Source organism: Neomonachus schauinslandi, chromosome 7, assembly GCF_002201575.2.
Source record: "Neomonachus schauinslandi chromosome 7, ASM220157v2, whole genome shotgun sequence".
NCBI classification, from domain to species: Eukaryota; Metazoa; Chordata; class Mammalia; order Carnivora; family Phocidae; genus Neomonachus; species Neomonachus schauinslandi.
The window spans coordinates 123,821,742-123,840,239 of record NC_058409.1 but is presented as its reverse complement, the minus strand read 5'-3'; the positions used below and the strand labels follow the sequence as shown (position 1 = coordinate 123,840,239).

At 42.9% G+C, this 18,498-nt stretch overlaps 1 protein-coding gene across 2 annotated transcripts in view; it reads right to left on the bottom strand.

Moving 5' to 3' along the window:
- AGXT2 (alanine--glyoxylate aminotransferase 2) overlaps window positions 1-18,498 on the bottom strand; it is a 35,733-nt gene that overhangs the window by 6,846 nt on the left and 10,389 nt on the right. The window contains exons 4-12 of one of the 2 annotated variants that reach the window (XM_021696141.1): window positions 17,792-17,915; window positions 16,457-16,551; window positions 14,788-14,881; window positions 14,035-14,128; window positions 9,859-9,959; window positions 9,175-9,267; window positions 6,255-6,387; window positions 3,910-4,001; window positions 2,233-2,382 (exon numbers count right to left, since the gene is read on the bottom strand). In XM_021696141.1, the coding sequence (XP_021551816.1) occupies window positions 2,233-2,382; window positions 3,910-4,001; window positions 6,255-6,387; window positions 9,175-9,267; window positions 9,859-9,959; window positions 14,035-14,128; window positions 14,788-14,881; window positions 16,457-16,551; window positions 17,792-17,915 (976 nt within the window). The remainder of the gene's footprint in view (window positions 1-2,232; window positions 2,383-3,909; window positions 4,002-6,254; window positions 6,388-9,174; window positions 9,268-9,858; window positions 9,960-14,034; window positions 14,129-14,787; window positions 14,882-16,456; window positions 16,552-17,791; window positions 17,916-18,498) is intronic. The other variant, XM_021696147.1, reaches the window with a different exon arrangement.

The window sequence follows — 18,498 nt, the reverse complement described above, 5'->3', positions numbered from 1 at the left end:
CATGACCTGAGCTGAAGGCAGTCGCTTAACCAACTGAGCCACCCAGGCGCCCATGTTGTTTCCAATTTTTTTATGATTATAAACAATGCCACAAATATCCCTGCTCATCTATAACTTTCAAACTTCTATGAGTATTTGTTTCAGACATATTTCTAGAAGTTGAATTGCTAGGTCAAGATGCATACATTTAAGATGTTGATAGATATAGGCAAATTGCTGTCTAAAGGACTGTACCAATATATGTCCTCACCAACAGCAAATGAGAGTTTCAATTCTGGGTTATGGTGGACAGTGTTATACCCAAGTTCTGAGCTGTTGTAATTATGTGAACATGGTCTGAATTGTTGCAGGGACTTGAACTCAGTCAACACACACTTTTAAAGTACTTACCATCTGCATGATTCCTGGCCTCAAAACTGTATAACTTATTTAGGAAAGTAAGATACTTCTGCATGAAAACCGAATCAACAAATACATGGTTTTGAAAGATCTGTTCAAAGGAGTTTTTTAGGGAGTGGGTGCTGGAGGGATTCTCTGAGGCCTGGAGCCCCTGTATGGGGGAGAAACAAACAAGCTTTAGTGTGTGAGTTGGATCTAGAAAAGGGCTAGGATTTCCACAGGTAGATACAGACAGGAGAGTACTGTGGTCCATGGTTGGGGAAAAGTTTGAGTGGCATTGGATGTAGGGAAGTGAATGGCATTGAGTGGACTTTGGATGGAACTAAAGAATCGGTGAGCTGGGATGTAAAGCTGGGTGGTCTGCCTTCAGAGCCCATGTTTAACACTACCAAATGGCAGAACTCATTTGATAGATACAATTTGATAGCCTGTTTTATTTTTTCTATCACACAGTTTGCACACCTTTCCTGTCAAACATATAAATATGCCATTGTGGGATGGATGTACCATAATTTAGCTTGTACTGTATCAGTGGCCATGTGGGAGGATGCTGATGTTTAATCATCACAGATGAAGTCCTGATGAACAATTTGTTCATGTGTCTCTAAGCATGCAGAAGCTGGGTTTGGAACAGTGGGAAAGAGAAGAACCGCTCCTCTCTCATTGGGTTTTCCTCTGTGGAGTCTGGACTTTGAAGCGTAGATATCTTTGGGGGAACTCCTGGGTTGGGGACTAGGATGGACTCTTCTGAGCCTTAAAACACCCTTGATTGGGCCACAAGCTGAAGATAAGTATTTGTGGCTTGTGAGCCAGAGGGCCTAGTCTCATCTTACTCTTATTTTGCTGTTGTCTTCCCTTAGCTTTAAAATCTTGTTTAAACATTCCAGCTTTGTATGGACTCTGCTGTGTGGCATTAACAGAAGAGTCTTACAATCCATGGTCTGGTCTGAGTCCTAAAATAATTGAACATCAACCCTCCTAAACTGGGATGCTGTGTTAAGATCAAATAGCAAGAAACCACTTAAGAGAAAGTTGGACAAGAGTTAGGGTGAAGGGGTTAGTCTGACTCTTCACCTTGGGGCCAAGATTCTCCCCCTGTTGCTCCTCTCAGTGGGTCTAGGCTTTGCTTTTATGGAGGAGAGGGCCATGGGCTGCAGGGGCGGCCGTGGAGACACAGGGAAGGATTTGAGAGATGTGGCAAAGAAAGGATCAACAGGATTTGGCACTAGAAACAAGGGAGAGAAGGAGTTACAGGCTGGGTAATTGGGAGAACCGTGGAGGGTGAGAAACAGAAACAGTGAACTAGGAGGGATAACTAGTTTGGGGGAAAATGCCAAGTTTAATTGTTGTCATATTGAGTTTGAGGCCACAGTGGGAAATGTTATCAGAAAATCACACCCTGCCTGGTTACTTGGGAGATGGAAAAATATTCACAAATTCAAAATCTTATAGGTCCTTAATGTCCTCACCCCAAACCATCATCACAACTCTCTCCTGGTCTTCTCCCTTACTTCCACGAGCTCTCTGGGCCACCTGCTGCTCTCCAAATAACTTCCTCCCTTCCCCATATGTCTAATTCTAAATATTCAGTCATCACCAATGTTCTTTGCCTTGAGTGGCAGGAAAAATATCATCCCCCTGTTCCAAATGCCCTCCCTCACTCCTCTAGAACTCTTGATGACCTGCTAGTGTTTGGCACTCCCTGTTTATCTTGGCTGAGCTTGGTGTGCTCTCTCCCTGAGAATGAATGAAATAATCTTGTAGCTCATGCTTCCTCCTTTAATTCTTCCTGACCCCAAGAAGTCACAGAGAGCGCAGCAGATCAGAACGTACCTTATCCTTCACCATTTCTATTCCTATCATGAGGCCTTTGCCTCGGACATCTCCGACAATCTCAAACTCATCCCGCAGCTCAGCAAACTTCTGTAGCATGTAGGTGCCAACTTCTTGACTGTTTTCCTGTAGCTTTTCTTCTTTAATCACCTGTTTAGAGAAAGTCCCAAATGGTCTTGCATTAAAAAAGAAAAGTTCTAATATTGACCGAGAAACACAGAGAGGTAAATGTGTATGACCTTCTTTACAGAAACTTGACCAGACACTTGGAACCCAAAGTCTAATGTGACCATGCCCTGTACTACAAAAAGCTTTGCTGTAAGGAGAAAAAAGAGGCTTGGTATAGGGGATACTTTCCCCAAACCCTCCTCATCTTCAGGCGTGATTAAAAATTTAGGAAAGAATAAAAGACATGTCTCAATGCGGTCTGTAACCCAGATGCCATAATCTTGAGGATCATTATTGCCAGGCTTGGCTGAGAGGAGGATACCGGGGTGAAGAAGACAAATGTTCTGGGGGAAGACCTGTCACTGATCCTCACCCTACTGGGAACTTACTGACCTATGCGGAGCAGCCAGACACAGACTGTCATTGCCCAAGTGTTCCACCATAGGGCCGTGGCCTCGTGAGCTGAGTGAAGCCCTGTGTGGGCCCAGAGCCAGGGCCCTGAAGATACAAAAAAATTTTCACCTACTTCCACTCATGGCAGAGACCTGTGATTTTTGTCTACTACATACAATATGCTACATTTATATTTAGCTGATAATAATTGCATGACTTCATGACTTAAGACCTGTTTGTTCACCTAAATCCTCTCTACCTGGTAGAGGTGACACAACACTTAAAAAAAAGCTGGCCATGTCTATAAAATGAAGTAAATGACACATTCCTACCCTCGCTTTTCATTTTGTGATTTTATCATATTTGAAGATACTTTTTAATCAGCAAGGGAAGCTTTTACTCACTTATTTCTATTTAAAAATGCTCAAAATTTTTTGAATAGGTGAATCATGTGCCTCGTTCAAAAATCAGAATGTATAAACATGTATGCAGTAGAATGATCCTTGCTGACCCCTGTCCCCCAAGCTGCCAAGTTTCCCTCCCCACAAACAACCGCGGTGAGTCGTGTCTTGGGCATTCTTCCGGTAATACCCTGCACTTACTTAAGCAAATACTCTTATGCACATTAGCAAGGGCATTTAACAGAGGGGACACCAGGGAAATTCAGGGTCTGGGGCTGAACAACAGCTGAATTACCTCATTGGTCTCACTGAACTCAGTTTCCCTTTATGACTGTACAACAAAAGGAAGGAAGAATATAAAGGACAGGCCAAAATTAACCCAAATTCAAGGGTAGCAGTTGGTGACTCTCCATCACATACCACTCAAATAAAAAAGACATTTCAGTCCTCCCAGCTAGCGACATTTTCTTCTATTTCCCATGCATATGAGGTTTATTATAAATTATTTTGTGTCTAATGCTTCAAACACCCAAACTAGATCTTTAAAAAGGGGTGAAGGGGCAGAATAATAACGGGAAATCTAACTTAAATTCGTGCACTGGTAATTACCTCTTCACTTTAATAATGTGAGTGATAGAGGTTGGATAATGCGCATGTGGTTTTGAAGTAGCCATTTGGTGAACTGAGGGATGTTAACACGGCTGCTGGAACGTACCTCGAGCACCGCTGACCCAATGGCACAGACCATGGGGTTCCCTCCAAAGGTGTTGAAGTGAAAAATGCGTTTAGCCAGAGACTTGGCAATCTCTAGGGAAGAAAATAAAAGGTGGTTAGAGAGTGAGACATTCCTATCTATAATCTGCCATCACACCATTTGAATTGTATTGACTTTTGTGTTGTATTAGTAATATATTTCATGGCATCGTATCGAATTCATTCTTCATTCACCAGAGAGTGGATGTTATGGATGGAATTATGTGTCTCCCCGCCCTGCTGACCCCTCTTTAGATGTTGAAGCCCTACTCCCAGTGTGAATGTATTTGGAGATGGGGTCTTTAGGGAAGTAATTAAGGTTAAATGAAGTCACAAGGGTAGGGCCTTTATAAGACTGGTGTCTTTTTAGAAGAAAAAGAAACACCAGAGCTCTCTCTCTGAGGAAAAGGACATGTAAGGACGCAGCAAGAAGTTGGCCATCTGCAAGAGAGATCTCACCAGAAACCAACTTTGCTGGCACCTTGATCTTGGACTTCCAGCTTCCAGAACCATGAGAAAATAAATATCTGCCGTTTAAGCCACCCAGCATGTGGTGTCTTGATATGGTAGCCCTAGCTGACTGATCCACTCATCCAGTGGCTAAGGAAAAATTGCTTATTCACTCAATGAGAAGTGTGATAACAAACTCTTTAATGTGTTGTGTGAATTGAAAAGTACCTTCACATTGGATTTATGGGATTTTACATGGGACCTCCATTAGTTTACCTTTTTTTTCTGTATTATACCCTTGGGACTAAGAAGGAAATATATTTTTTTTAAAAAAGATCACATCAGGGGCGCCTGGGTGGCTCAGCCGTTTAGCATCTGCCTTCGGCTCAGGTCATGATCCCAGGGTCCTGGGATCGAGCCCCGCATCGGGCTCCCTGCTCGACGGGAAGCCTGCTTCTCCCTCTCCCACTCCCCCTGCTTGTGTTCCCTCTCTCGCTCTCTCTCTCTCTGTCAAAAAATAAATAAAAATCTTTAAAAAAAAAAGATCACATCAAGGATTTAGTAATATAATTTCTGGATTGTTTCAGGGTGAGCATATATTTGGTTCATTATACTTCACTTTCTACATCCACATTTTAGTACCTGTAACAGGTAGAAACTTAGCATGTCTGATTCTATATTGCTTCATTTTCCCTTGTTGTGACCTATAGCTTAGAAACTTCTGCATGTATGCAGACATGTTAATCACTGAAGGAATTTTGCTTACAGCTGAGATTTGCAAAAACTGTTTTGTTTTTTTTTTACCTGAAACCTGTATCACTTGAGGAGATAAGGAAGTACAGATAGAAATGCCGATGCTATGGTTAAGATTTATAGGAACGACATGACCAGATTCCTGTAGGCAAAGACCAACTGACCAAGGACAAAGAAACTACAAGACCTTTCTCAGATGTCTACAAACATTGTCTACATCTCAGATGTCACCTTTGTCTCCAACCCCGTCAAGCTTCCCCCTTTTGCTAACAAACAAGGAGTTTGGACTTCCTGCCCAGGGGAGATGCTTCTTCAGGGTGATCGTCTGCCATCTCCTCAGTTTGCTGGCTTTTCTGACCCCAATATCTCGGCTCTCAAATTATTGGCCTTTCATGTGGAGAGCAGAAGGAGCTTGGACTCAGTAACATATCTTTATTCATTCAGTAAAAACACTAAAATATCAGAGCACTTAATTATCCTGTAGTATCTCTAAAGTGTGCTCACTACTGGTGGGAAGAACAAAAACAACTTAAAGATTTTTAATGATAAATTGTTCATAAAAATCATTTTCTGTAAAACCTCACTAAAACTGGAAATAGGGTTTATGCTTATGTTCATTTGATAGAATATTCTGGCTAAGTGAGATATATTGTTTTGGGCTGTTTTGTTGATGAGACAGAAACGGAGAAAACTGTCCACTCTGGACCCTGCGTTTATAACATATTGGAATAGCAAGACCAAGAGTCTCCTTCAGAATGTGATTCCCTTGGAAATGTCACGGTTAGCTTCAGGTTGGTTAAAAAGGATCTCTTTTGTGGGTTTTGTTTTTGTGGCACAATTTCCTATACCTTGTTGGAGGGTGAGAACCCTGCATTGCATTATGGGCGTAGGAGGAGCACCCTTCCCTGCAGCAAGAGCAAAAAGGCCTGGCTGTCTTCTATCTTTTCCACAATCTGGCAGGCTGTTTCTCTTTATCACTGCTAAGGAAATGCAAGTATAATTCCCATTCCTGTCTTCAACCCACACACGTTCCAAAATATCTGTTTTCTACCACCACTGATGCAAGAGACCCAGAAGCAAATGCAACTTGCCTGTTGGCCCTACCTGGAGTTGTTGCCACCGCTGCCATGGGAAAGCCATTCCCAATCCCTTTAGCCATGGTGACAATGTCTGGCAGGATGCCATGGGTTTGGAAGCCCCAGAAGTGAGAGCCCAGCCTTCCAAATCCTGTCTGCACCTGATGGGAACAAATCCCAAATCATTGGAAACCTTTCAGGAAATGACGGCTTTTCTGACTGTGATCGCCTCCCTTTCTTCGACTCTTCCTCTTCCATACCATCGTGGCTCGTCATCAGTATCGCCATCTTTGTGTGATCATGGACACAGCACTTAATCTGTGGCCGAGCTTTCAGTTACCAGAAACCATTTACTAGCTTTGTGGGATTTTGGATATATTCATGAAGTCCTCTGAACCTATGTTAACTCTGTTAAGTAGAAATAGTAATAGCAGTACATCACAGGACTGCTGTGAGGGTCATAAATAATGCACATAAAAGGACCATTCTGGTTAGCAATCCTTAATAAGGATCTCCAGTGGGTAAGGAAGCAAGGGAGAAGCTGCTTCTGTCCGGCTGGACGAAGGAGTCACAGGGAGTGGATTGGGGCTGGTATGGCTGCCACCTGGCCCACATAGGCTAGTCACTCTCTTCCCTGGGATCTCCTTTCCTTCCTGAGAATTATGTCTTGAGATGATCCAGTTAAGCCAGTTAAAGCAGGATTGAACTAAGTCAACTTTAGTTTATTTGCGCATGCTTTTTGCCCTCTTTCTAGAAGACACTCTCCCTGCTTCTTTATCTCACTAACTCCTCTTGTCCTTCAAAACATAGCTTCATCATCATTTGGTCTAAGTTTCCTGAGTCCTAGTTGGGTTCCCCCTCGAGGCCCCTAGGCATGCTGCCATCAGAACCTCTCATCTTGGACTACTGTCATCACTGTATGTGTCCGATGACAGGGACTGTATCTTATTCCTCTCTTTCTCCACAACGTCTGGCAAAGTGCCTGATAAAAGTCAGAATTTAGCAAGTAGAATGAGTACAGAAGTAGCCGAAGTGCCTAACTGAATAAAGCCACACAGACATTTCCACGCAAATTGCTGCCAGAGCCTTTCTGGTAAAATCTCCTTGAAATAATAACAGTGGGGCATACCTTATAGAATTGTTATTATATATACCTTATAGATAGTTCTAGCAATTCTTATCTTCCCTTAGTCATTAGGACAATCCTTCTTAAGTTCCCCCTGTGTTAGGTAGTTTCTAATTATGTCCTTGAAAGTGATAAAACCGGGGCACCTGGATGGCTCAGTCGGTTGGCCGGCTGACTTGGTTTCGGCTGGGGTCATGATCTTGGGGTCCTAGGACTGAGCCCCACGTGGGCTCCATGCTCAGCAGGGAGTCTGCGGGAGATTATCTCTCCCTCTGCCCCTCGCCCACGCTCATGCACTTGCTCACTCTCTCTCTAAAATAAATAAATAAATCTTTATAAAAACAGTGATAATACCATCTATCTTAGAAAATTCGGGAAGTCATATATTTTTAACATTTAATCTTCTTTCTCTCATTATTCCAAATGCGGCAGCTTCACTGTGTGCTGATTCCAAAGGTTAAAGTTGATTCTCTCACTGACATAGCAAATTGTAAGCTAACAGAATATACTTTTCTTTTCTTCTTTTTTTTTTTTAATAGCCATTAGCTTTCTTCAGGACTTTGATTGGTTTGCCTTCCCTAAACTCCCAGTGGCAGGTCGGGGAAGGGGGTTGGGCTGGCCCTCGCTTACGTGTGCAGCGCTCTGGGGGCCATCCAGGTCACCTGGGGGTACCAGACACCTGGCTGCAAATAAGGAAATTGTGAAAAAAGTTTTGCAGAGGGGAGAGCCCAAAGACCGCTGTAGGGAATGTTTAGTTGAGGAAAAATGTTCAGGCCAAAACAGCAGGACTGAAACAGGTGTGAAACACATTCACAAGCTCCCCACCTATTCTTGGTGCGTGTAACCACTTGTTAGTAGAATCATGACCGGTCACCCAGGAGTGAGCCGGGAGCACTCTGTGGTCCTGGCGACCATCCTCTGGTCCTTTGACCTCTTTTGCTATTCTTGGTAGACAAAAGACTGCTGTCTTTGATATACTCTAATATGAGGTGGGATTATGATTAAATTGATGCCTTTAAAAAAGATGGAGGCTAAAGCTCACAGAGCCAATGAATTTTACTCCCTTCAGAGTGTGCCCTTGGAGGTATTATCCACCAATGCTGCCTTAACTCAAGCTATTTTAGAATTTTTTTGGAACTAGTTTTTAAATATTTGTAGTGGTGGCCCTCTTCTCTCTGAGAGACTGCATTATTTTCCTTTTTTTTTTTTTAGGGGGGTAGGGACAGAGGGAGAGTGAGAGAGAATCTTAAGCAGGCTCCATGCCCAGTGCAGAGCCTGAGCTGGGCTTGATCTCACGATGCTCAGATGGTGACCTGAGTTGAGATCAAGAGTCAGACGCTTAACCAACTGAGCCACACAGGTGCCCTGTGCATTTTTTTTCTTTTAATGTCTTTTCCAAACAAGTTTTGTTATTAAGGTAAGATGAATGCTGCCAGGCTGGTTAATACCATTTTGGCAAAATTAGGATAAAAACTTGGTTATGAGATTAAATTTCCTATGTGGTTTTTGAGCTGCACCTGACACAATCCCCAAATGGGAACGTAGAAAGTGCCTTGGGTGATGACAGCGTCATCTGTGCCCACTAGCCACTCATTTGATAGACTCCAATTTGGGTATTTAAGTTCTGTTGTGCTTGCTAAATGGACCAACTAATCCACTAACCAACCAGTCAACTAGCAAAGGCTTCATTAATTCATACCCACATCCTGGAATTCCCACAGATGATTTTTGTCTTGGATTGCAGAGGAAGGTTTGAAGAAGTTTCTCCCTGTGCCTTTTCTGTCCTGGCTCCCTCCACCACAGCCCCTCCACAGCTGCTCACCTCATCTGCGATGCACACGCCTCCCCGCTCTCTCACCAGCTCGAAGGCTTCCCGGAGAAACCCCTTTGGGTACTGAACGACTCCGTTCACCCCCTGCAAAAGACCAAACCAAGGAGTCTCTAAGAACAGAATAGCCCTTTGAAACTATTAGAAAAGAAAAAAAAGAAAAAGAAAGAAAAAGAAAGAAGATAGATCATTATCATCAGTAGCATTAGTAATACTAACAATTTTTAAAATGGTCTTTAGAACTGTTCCAGCTATGGGTGAAGAGAGGGGCCATTATTCTATGACACGCCTTTTGGGGAAAGGACACACATGCTTACTCTCTTCTGAGATTAGGAACAAATTAGATTAAGGGGATTTGGTAAAATTGAAGAAAGGGTCCCCCTGACAGTGTGGGTATTAAGCAACTAAAGTTTGCTGAGGTTTCCTTTTCTTCAGAATTCTAGGAATTCAATAGTTTCATCCATCTGTTCAGCCCAGGAATGCAGGAGACGGGGTTTTGAAGGTCAGTAGAAAATCAGCGGCCCTCTTTTTTCAAGGAGACCAAGAGAATGAATTGAATTTGGAGAGGGTCACAGCAATGGTCACTTAAATATTTTGGAATTCTCTAGAATGTATGAGTTAAAACTCTCTGATAATTTAAAGGTCAGCCCAATTAATGTCTAAGGTCAATATACCCACTTGAATTGGCTCTGCAAAGAATCCAGCAATTGATTTGGCCACAGAAGTGTTCAGAGTATCTTTGAACTGTTCAATATACTGGTCCTTTGCTTGGCAGCAGTCTGCAAAAGCAAACAAGAACCACAAACAAACAAACAAACAAACAAACAGAAGATGTGAGAATGGCATTCAGTAGAATGGGGGAAACATAGAAAAAAAGAAAATAGGATGAGTAGATTGACTAGAATCCTTAGGATACAGTAAACAGGAAATGAGGATATAGAATTCTGAAGGAGGGGACATTCTTTTGGAACAACTTGTACTTCGGTTTGAGCAGAGAAAGCAGGATAACCATAAAAACACTTCAGTCATTTCCATCTGGGGAAGAAATGCCCCAAAGTATCACTGAGTCTGGAATACTGAGCTATTTCACCCAAGGATGCCTATCCTCTCAACCGCGGAGATTCAATTCAAATGTAATTGGAGTGTGGATTTAATCTATTAGAAAATAAATCTATTTATCTTCTATTGTCGCTTAATTTGATGTACAGTTTTTTTTTTAAATGACTCTTGCAGTCAACTATTTTTATTTTAATATTTTATTTATTTATTTGACAGAGAGAGAGACAGAGAGGGAACACAAGCAGGGGGAGTGGGAGAGGGAGAAGCAGGCTTCCCACAGAGTAGAGAGCCCAATGCGGGGCTCGATCCCAGGACCCTGGGATCAGGGCCTGAGCCAATGGCAGATGCTTAACGACTGAGCCACCCAGGCGCCCCTGATGTACAGTTTTAAAGCTACGGAGTGTCTCAGTCTTTAGAGTTAATAAATATGTTTATAGAACAATTAGAATCTGGTCTAAAGAGGGATGTACTGGAGCCAGACAATGTTCATCCATGGTAGCAAGGGAGAGGAAGACTTCTTCTCTGGAATACCAAGGGTCCCAGATCGACTGCATCCATACATGATTGAACCTTCAGAATTTTTATCCACGCTTCTAATTTGATTCTAAACAGCACCACACAGTTTCTGAACTTAAGCCTATATCCACGGACAGCAGAAGGGGTGCAGAGGGAGGTGTGGACGTGACAGAGCCCCAGCCCCAGTGACGTGAAAGCAATCTGGGAAGAGAGCCCACCACCTACCATCCTAGCACTTGCTTAGTTGCGTGGATATAATCCTATCTCCTGACGTCTAGAGATAAGGGACAGAAAACTTCTGTCATCATCATCAGAACGGTAGCACAAATTATATTTTATACTTCAGCTCTTCATTTAAAAATGGGAAAAAAAAACACTCCCTGGCCCCAAACATATTTTAAGGTACATGTGATATTTGGGAAAGCTTGTTTTGGTTAGTTGGAGTTGGGGGTTGGAAGTGTGAAGAAGGAAGTAATGAAAGGGGTATCAAACCCAGAAAGCACATTTTTAGCATCACTTATGTTGTTTGATGAGCAGGATATACTAGACAAATAAATCTAAGCCTCTAGAGAATGGATTTTTAAATTTTTAGTAAGAAAGGAAGAGAAAACAGCCAAAGATGATTCTGAAGGGTGGATAGTAAACTCAAAAGACGTAATCTGGGCATTTAGCAAGCCGAGCAGTAACTAGAGAGATCAAAAGGTAGAACAAAAGCAACCCTAGTGGCTTAAATTGGGACAAAACTAAACTGGGAGGTTTTGCTTAAACCCGTGATAGACCTTTAATGATCTGTCCCCGACTGCCCACAAGTTCAGTGATGAGAGGGGTCACCTGCCGTAATCAGCTTATTTCATTTCACATTTCACATTTCCTTCCTGAGCTCATTGCTGTAACTCTAGGTCAGGCTGCTTCTGCAGAGGGACGGGAAGCAGTGGCATTGCCAAGACAACACCAAGGGTGTGAAGAGTGGATGTTCTCCTGGATACCATGCGAGCAACAGAGACGAGACTGAGGAGTTTTTATCTTAGCTGCTAGTATGGAAACAGTTAAATGGAGTGAAAGGTCAAGAAAGAACAATTCGTAAGGAAAAGGAAACTCATTTTGCAAAAGGTGAGGAAGAATGACATGATGGGTATGAGGTCTGGGGCATTGCGGGGGCAGTGGGCGTTAGGAGGTGAATGTCATCACAGGTGACATCTGAAATTCGGGGTCTGGAATGAACACTTAGAAAGACAAAAACCTGACAGAAAGAGAGAGGAAGGTAACGGAATCTCCCACAGCAACAGCTAGATCAAGCTCACAACATGGACCCCTGCTTATGCCCAGGTGGACAGTGATGACATAATCCGGAAGTAAAAGAACTTCTACCAAGATTGGCACCTGTATGCGCCCAGTGAATGAACCCTAAGAGGAATTGAGAGCTGGAATCCTCTATACTCAAAGTTGGCTTGCATTTGCAAACATGTGAATCTGCCTTTTTACAGCAAAAGCCAAACACTTCTCAGCTCCCCAAAGCCCTGGAGGAGGCTGAAGTCCCTTTTGGTATTCCTATTCTGTTTAAATATATATCAGCCATGTCTCTTGAAGATAGGAGTTAAGAAAACAGCTGACTTCAGATATGTCAAAGACAACAGTCCAGAGAAGCAGAAATGTATGTCTGTCACTATCATTTAACCTCCAGATGCCACTAGGGAGATGACCATGGGGTTCCAGCATTTTCAAGTTGGCCTAGAGCCAAGAAGGCCTCAAAGAAGGAGGAGGCAGAGAGGGTGGAAAGAGAGAGGGACCCACAGTGGGGAGGGAAGGCAACGGGCATCTCTTGAGCGCTTCTGCCTGCTAGGCTCTGTGCTCATGCTTTTATGGTCAGGTTGAAGTCTCTGAGGTGCATGAAACCGATTTTAGTTCTTGATGCCCTTGAGGTTGGATACACAGGTCTGGCTCTACGGGTACACTTGGCATTGCTATTGTTTGCCTTCCTGTACAGAAAGCTCTCTTCTCTTGATCTCACAAAGCCTGGTAATAAGGTACTGCTATCTCCATCTTACAAAGGAGAAAACTGACACAACAGATAAGAGCATTTGCTCATGGCTGAACCAACCAGGGGCTGGGAGTGGAATCCAGGTCTCCAGACTTCACGGGTCTCCTCAATCCTGGCCAGCAGAACGGGAATTATTGTTAAGCCTGGGTTCATCCTGCTGGGATGTCAGTGTTCACAAGGATGGCCATAGGCTGGGAGCACTGGTTTGGAGTCAGAAGGCTTGGGCTTAAGTCTTAGCTCTCCAGCCTCCCCGCTGTGGACCTTGGTTTGCTCATTTTTAAAATGGAGAGTTATATATATATACCTTTAAATCTCCCTACAGTTTTCAGTTCTGTGACCATGACATCCTGTTTCAATGCTCATTCTTTTATCTTCCTACCTCCATTTTGCCATTATCCCATCTGAATTTTAAGGGGACTGTGAATTTTCTTCCTTTCAAAGCTGATTTTTTAAGACTGCCATTTGCATTCTTTTTCTCAACCCCGTGAGTCAGATTATTCCATCAAATATCTTTGGCAGAAGCCTTTAGCTCTTTCTTTCAGCACTACTCAGGAGCAGCTATTCAAAGGTCCTGAACTGTGCCAACACGCATGAGGGGAGACCTGTTGATTAGCAAAGAAGAGATTCTTCTTCCAAGCCTTGTCTCATGGTAAGAAGAGGTAAAGAATGAAAATAAAAACGTGATGGGTAAGTGGAAACCTCCCTTTTGAGAAAGCCTTTAAAACTTTTGCAAGAGATGTCAGCAGCTTTTGGGAATGGCCTTAAGCTTTGACAGATGCTCTCACTTTGGCTGGTATTCCGAGTCCCTGGGGGAGCTTCTTGACTGGCATTTTGAGATTGCTAAAAGTATTCTTCCCCCACCTCCCCTTCCCCCATTGGGAACTGGTAAACAATTCCACCAGCCTTGTTTTCTTTTAAAATTGATAGCAGAACTGTTGCTAATAGAGCTAACAGACCTCCTTTAATTAAGTACCAAGTGATAGTCTGTTTAGCTTAGCTCTGATAGCATGAGATGCTCTTCCTCACAGCCAGATAGCACCGTGGTGGTGGTGGGCAGGAGAAACGTTGATTCTACGGGGGTGGGGGTTGGTGGGGGGGTGGCTTTCTAGTTTTGTTTCCTTTGGCTTTTTCCTTTTCCAATTTTTTCCAATCCGTTTACTCAGGAATGGTTCAGTCTTTCTCTAGTTTCCTTACCCCTCCTGACCTTCCACCACGCACCTCCCTCCCTCCCCCCCTTGAACCTGGTGCACAGCTGCATTTCCTCATTGTTTGCACCGGAGAATCTCGACAGTGGCTTCCTCCCCAAGGGCCACGGAAAACATCTGGGCACATTGTCTGCAAATGACAAAAGAAAGAATTCGGCAAACCAAGAAGACAAGGTAGCCAATTTGAAGGAGCATGTGATACTGATCAGGGTAAGAGGGCTTCTTAACTTGATATTGAGATTCCCCCCGTGCTCCTCTCCCATCTAGGATGAAACCCTAATATTTTGGCTTGAAAAGATAATTTTTTTCCTAGAAATCAGTTATGTGGGTACTTTACAAAGGAGACTGATTGCAGTGTCAGCCTGGAAACAACTCGCTCAAGAGTTTGGTGAGTAAGGGCATTTAAAAGAAGAGGAATAATTAGGTATCTGATTCTTTTGCTGAGGTGGGTATATAGCAAGTGAGAACAGGAGGTGAGTACAGGGACGGTTCTATAGAAATCTTACGCACGCAAGGCTCTGAGAACTAATTTCAATGCATTTTTTTTGTTGTTTACTTGATCTTATTTAAAAACAAAACAAATTTTAAAGATCTCTATCACGAATTATTACTCAGACTCTGAAGGCCTTTCTAATAAACATTTCCTCCAAGTTCAACTAAGTCAAATTCAGCCCCTGATTAACGATAGGCTTTATATTCATTTCTAATCCTAATACCTGGACAATCTGATCAATCATACCACGTACCCAACAGCCTTTAGAGAAACAAGATAAAAATCTCAGAACTCACCGATTGGCAGCCCAACCCGCTGGGGAGCTCCATCTTGTAGGGCCCTACATTTGTCAGGCCAAGTGTGTAAGGACTGCACCCATGGTAGGCTCCTCTGTAGAGAAGAAGCAGTGAGAAGGTAGGGTTAAGTTCATTTTTCTTCAATTCACCATGTTAATAGAACACCATTAACATGCAACTCCAGTGATTTCTAAGAAATCTTCTAAGGCTATGCCAGGAAAATTTACTTATTTGTCTTTTCTCCTGGGGTCATAGATTTGAAATGGTGAAAGGAAGCTTTGGAGAACATCTGGGCAAGAACTCTGACCTTAACCGCTGCCCTACTGGATTACTTTACAGTAGTGAGACTCATCTTTTAGCAACATGCCAGAAATTAGATATTCAATGAGCATTAGTCTTCAAAGCAGTCACCTTGAGAAGCCAAATATTTGTTCCTGAGATGTGGCTATTGCACAAATGTCTCATAAGCCACTTTATTTGGCATATGAGGAACACAGGTTTTGTTTCTTTTTGAACCCCAAACTATCATATTTAATATAAATCATCCTAATCACCAGTCTTGGCTTCAAGTGGGTTTTGACAGTTCCTCAAGTCAAAATCACCCTTACGTGAGGATTTATGACTATCAAGATGATTCAAAAGGATGGTCATCTGTCTTGAAGGAGGAGACACAAAGGTGTGTTGAGCCCTAGTAACACATGACTGCTTTGAATAGATCAGCACTTATCTGGACATGTATATTCTGGGATGTTTATTTGGGTAAAACATCAATCACATTTTTTTGTTGCCATATTTCTTTGATAACAAATATTTCCTTACTCCTGTAGTTACTACATGTGTGTTTTATATGCAATGTGCAGTATTGGATGTGCTGTGGTAATCAAATCTTCTTTTGAATTGAGACAGAAATTATGGCCAGACAGGTGACAGAATGGGACTATCTCTTCATTCCATCTACTTTGACTGTAAGTCACTCTTTGACATAAAGCTTATTAGAAGAGCCTGTTTCAATGTACTATATAAAATGACCCAAAGGAGGCAACTGCAAGCAAAATGCTTTGTTTTCTATTATTTTTAACGCTAATATAGCTGCCCAGGGTTTATAATTAAGTTATTAAATTATCAATTTTCAAAAGTCACCTGAAGAAGCAGAAGTTTACAGGTCAAATATGCATCCTCTGGACTTAAAGAGAATCAAAGGTAAAAAAACCTGGGGTAGCTGGCACTAAGAGGAAAGTAGAGGGCTCCTTAGTATAAGCAGAGATGAAAATGGGCCCACTGTCATATGGCAGAGCCATGAGCATCCATGGGTATCGACCAGTCATTCACCACTCAGCATATGTCCTGGTCAATACCATACCTTCAAAGTAAAAAAAAAAACACAACCCTGACATATGACCATCTCTTTAATTTTATAGGAGGATCAATGGCATAAGTAGTACTCCAAGCTGTTTGTTAGCCCAGTCAGGGACCCCTACCTTGGATCAGGCCAATTTAGATGGGGTTATCCCGTCCTAAAAGTCATTTGACGGATTCTGCCCTAACACCTAAAATTAGAATGATACTCCTGGGAAAGCCCCCTTCCCCTCCAGGCTATGTTTTAAAGATGCACATTTAGTATTGGAGTAAGGCAATGTTATTGAAGTTGACTATTCCAGGGTGTGATTACCTTAATGAAATAATGTCTGTGCTATTTGAATGTGCTCTGGCCATCAGCATGGCTAGGTCATTCGCTTCTGAGCCACTATTCACCAAGAAAATGACCTGGAGGGAAACAGAGACACATGACCTCATACGTTAATTTATTTCCTTATTACCCAATTAATTCAAAATTGTTAAAGACTATTATTAAGGAGCATTCCCTTCAGACAAGCAGTCCCATCACCGAATTACTATATTAATTCTACAGCTTTTCCTTGAATGGCAGCTATGTGCTAGAGGTACAAAAATGGCCAAGGATTATCCCAATTGTGAAACATTCCAGGCTTTCACTGGCTCTCTTCAATGCTCTTGGCAAAATGCCAAGATGAGGAGACATGATGAAGGGTATGGAATGGTTAGTGGGTGAGTGGATCTGAGGATTGGGTTACTTAGCTCTTGAACCTCAACCACCTGCCTGGATTCTGAAGGCTTGGACAAGGCAGGCTCCCTGATCCTGCAGCTCCAGAGGATGTCGCAGCCTGTCTATTCAGTATGTGTGAATATTGAAAAAACAAGCAAACAGAAAAAACGCAGCTCCTCCTGGCTAAATGAAAGGGGAGAAGTGATGGGACCTCGGTCTTCCAGGCTCAGGGCCCGGGAGGCATGTGCTTATGCTTTTGCTGACATCCCTACTTCTGCTCCTCCATGAACACGCCTGGGCTGCGCTTAGGTGGCAGCTGGTCCAGCTTTCTTCAGCTCTTGTAGATAATATAGTAAATAGAGAATCTAGAGAATACAGTAAAATAATACTAAAAGCCAACACTAGGTGCTGGGCGCTGTCCTAGGTACAACATATATTAACTCATTGAATCCGGAAAATGCGAATCTTGGCCAACATTTCACCATCTCAGTTCAGTTAAAAAAAACATTCAGTCATTTCAGATGCGGAAAAACATCTCATTTAGCAAAACCATCTCAGTGCATCTTATATCGAATGAACTGAATGGGATATTAATTTTATTAAAAAATGGTTTCACTCTGTAAAAGGAGACATGCAAATGACTTGGTAGAGGGGACCTGGAGCAGAGAGATGAAAACCCCTGGAGGAACACAGAGGAGAGTGTCCAGGGAGGAGGCCTGGGCCTTCCGTGAAGTGACTCTTGCAGACATGTGGCTGCGAGGAGAACTTCCAAGGAGAGGCTGAGACTGGGAGGGGATGAGTGAACACTGGCTGGCTTCTCCTTGATGCCTTTCAGATTTGTTAGCTCACTGTTTCAGATGTTCAGTGCATGGATCAAATTCCCTGTTCATATTCCTGCTTCCTTGGGATCATGAGACTCCTGTTCCCTTGAGAGCATCATACCTTTAGAGGCTCGGGAAGAAGTGCCGAAAGCTTCTCTGCGAACTCATGGATTGGAGAGTGGAAGAAGAGGGCACTTGTGTGCCACAGGCGTCCAAGCTGCTTTTGTGCCGCTGCATTTACCTTCCTGGATAAACAGGAGAGCAGAGTTCCCCGTGCTGCCAATGGGCACACCCCCTCCCCCCCCCCCACTGGCCACTGAACCCAAACTTATGGCTATTTCTTGAGCAGTTTCAAGAGGCTGATTTCATCCACACATAGAAAGAACTCTAACCAGAAGAGCTGTCTGGCAATGGGATGGGTGGCCTTAAAAGGTCATGGGGTCTTCACCAAGGGAGGTGTTCAAATGGAGACCAGATGATGATCTTGTAGGGATTTTAGAACTAAATTCCTACTTTAGGACATAGAATCTCTTCTAATTAGGTCTTCTTATTAAATACCCTTTGAACAGTTTGGAAACTAGAGATGACTAGATGTAAGCCTGGGTGTCTTTTCATTTATTCTTCTAAAGAAGTATAGATCCATCATGCATATGTATGTAAGAGCAACACTTCTTCCTTCAAAGGAGGTGCTGGTGTCTGATTCCTAATAGTGGTCAGTGTTGATGAACGTTTGTAACTCTGAAACCATATTCTGTGAAGGATCAGAAGGCTCATGTTGAGGGATAGTAAGAACTAAGGGTAGATACGTAGGTCCTGACGAGGAACGCT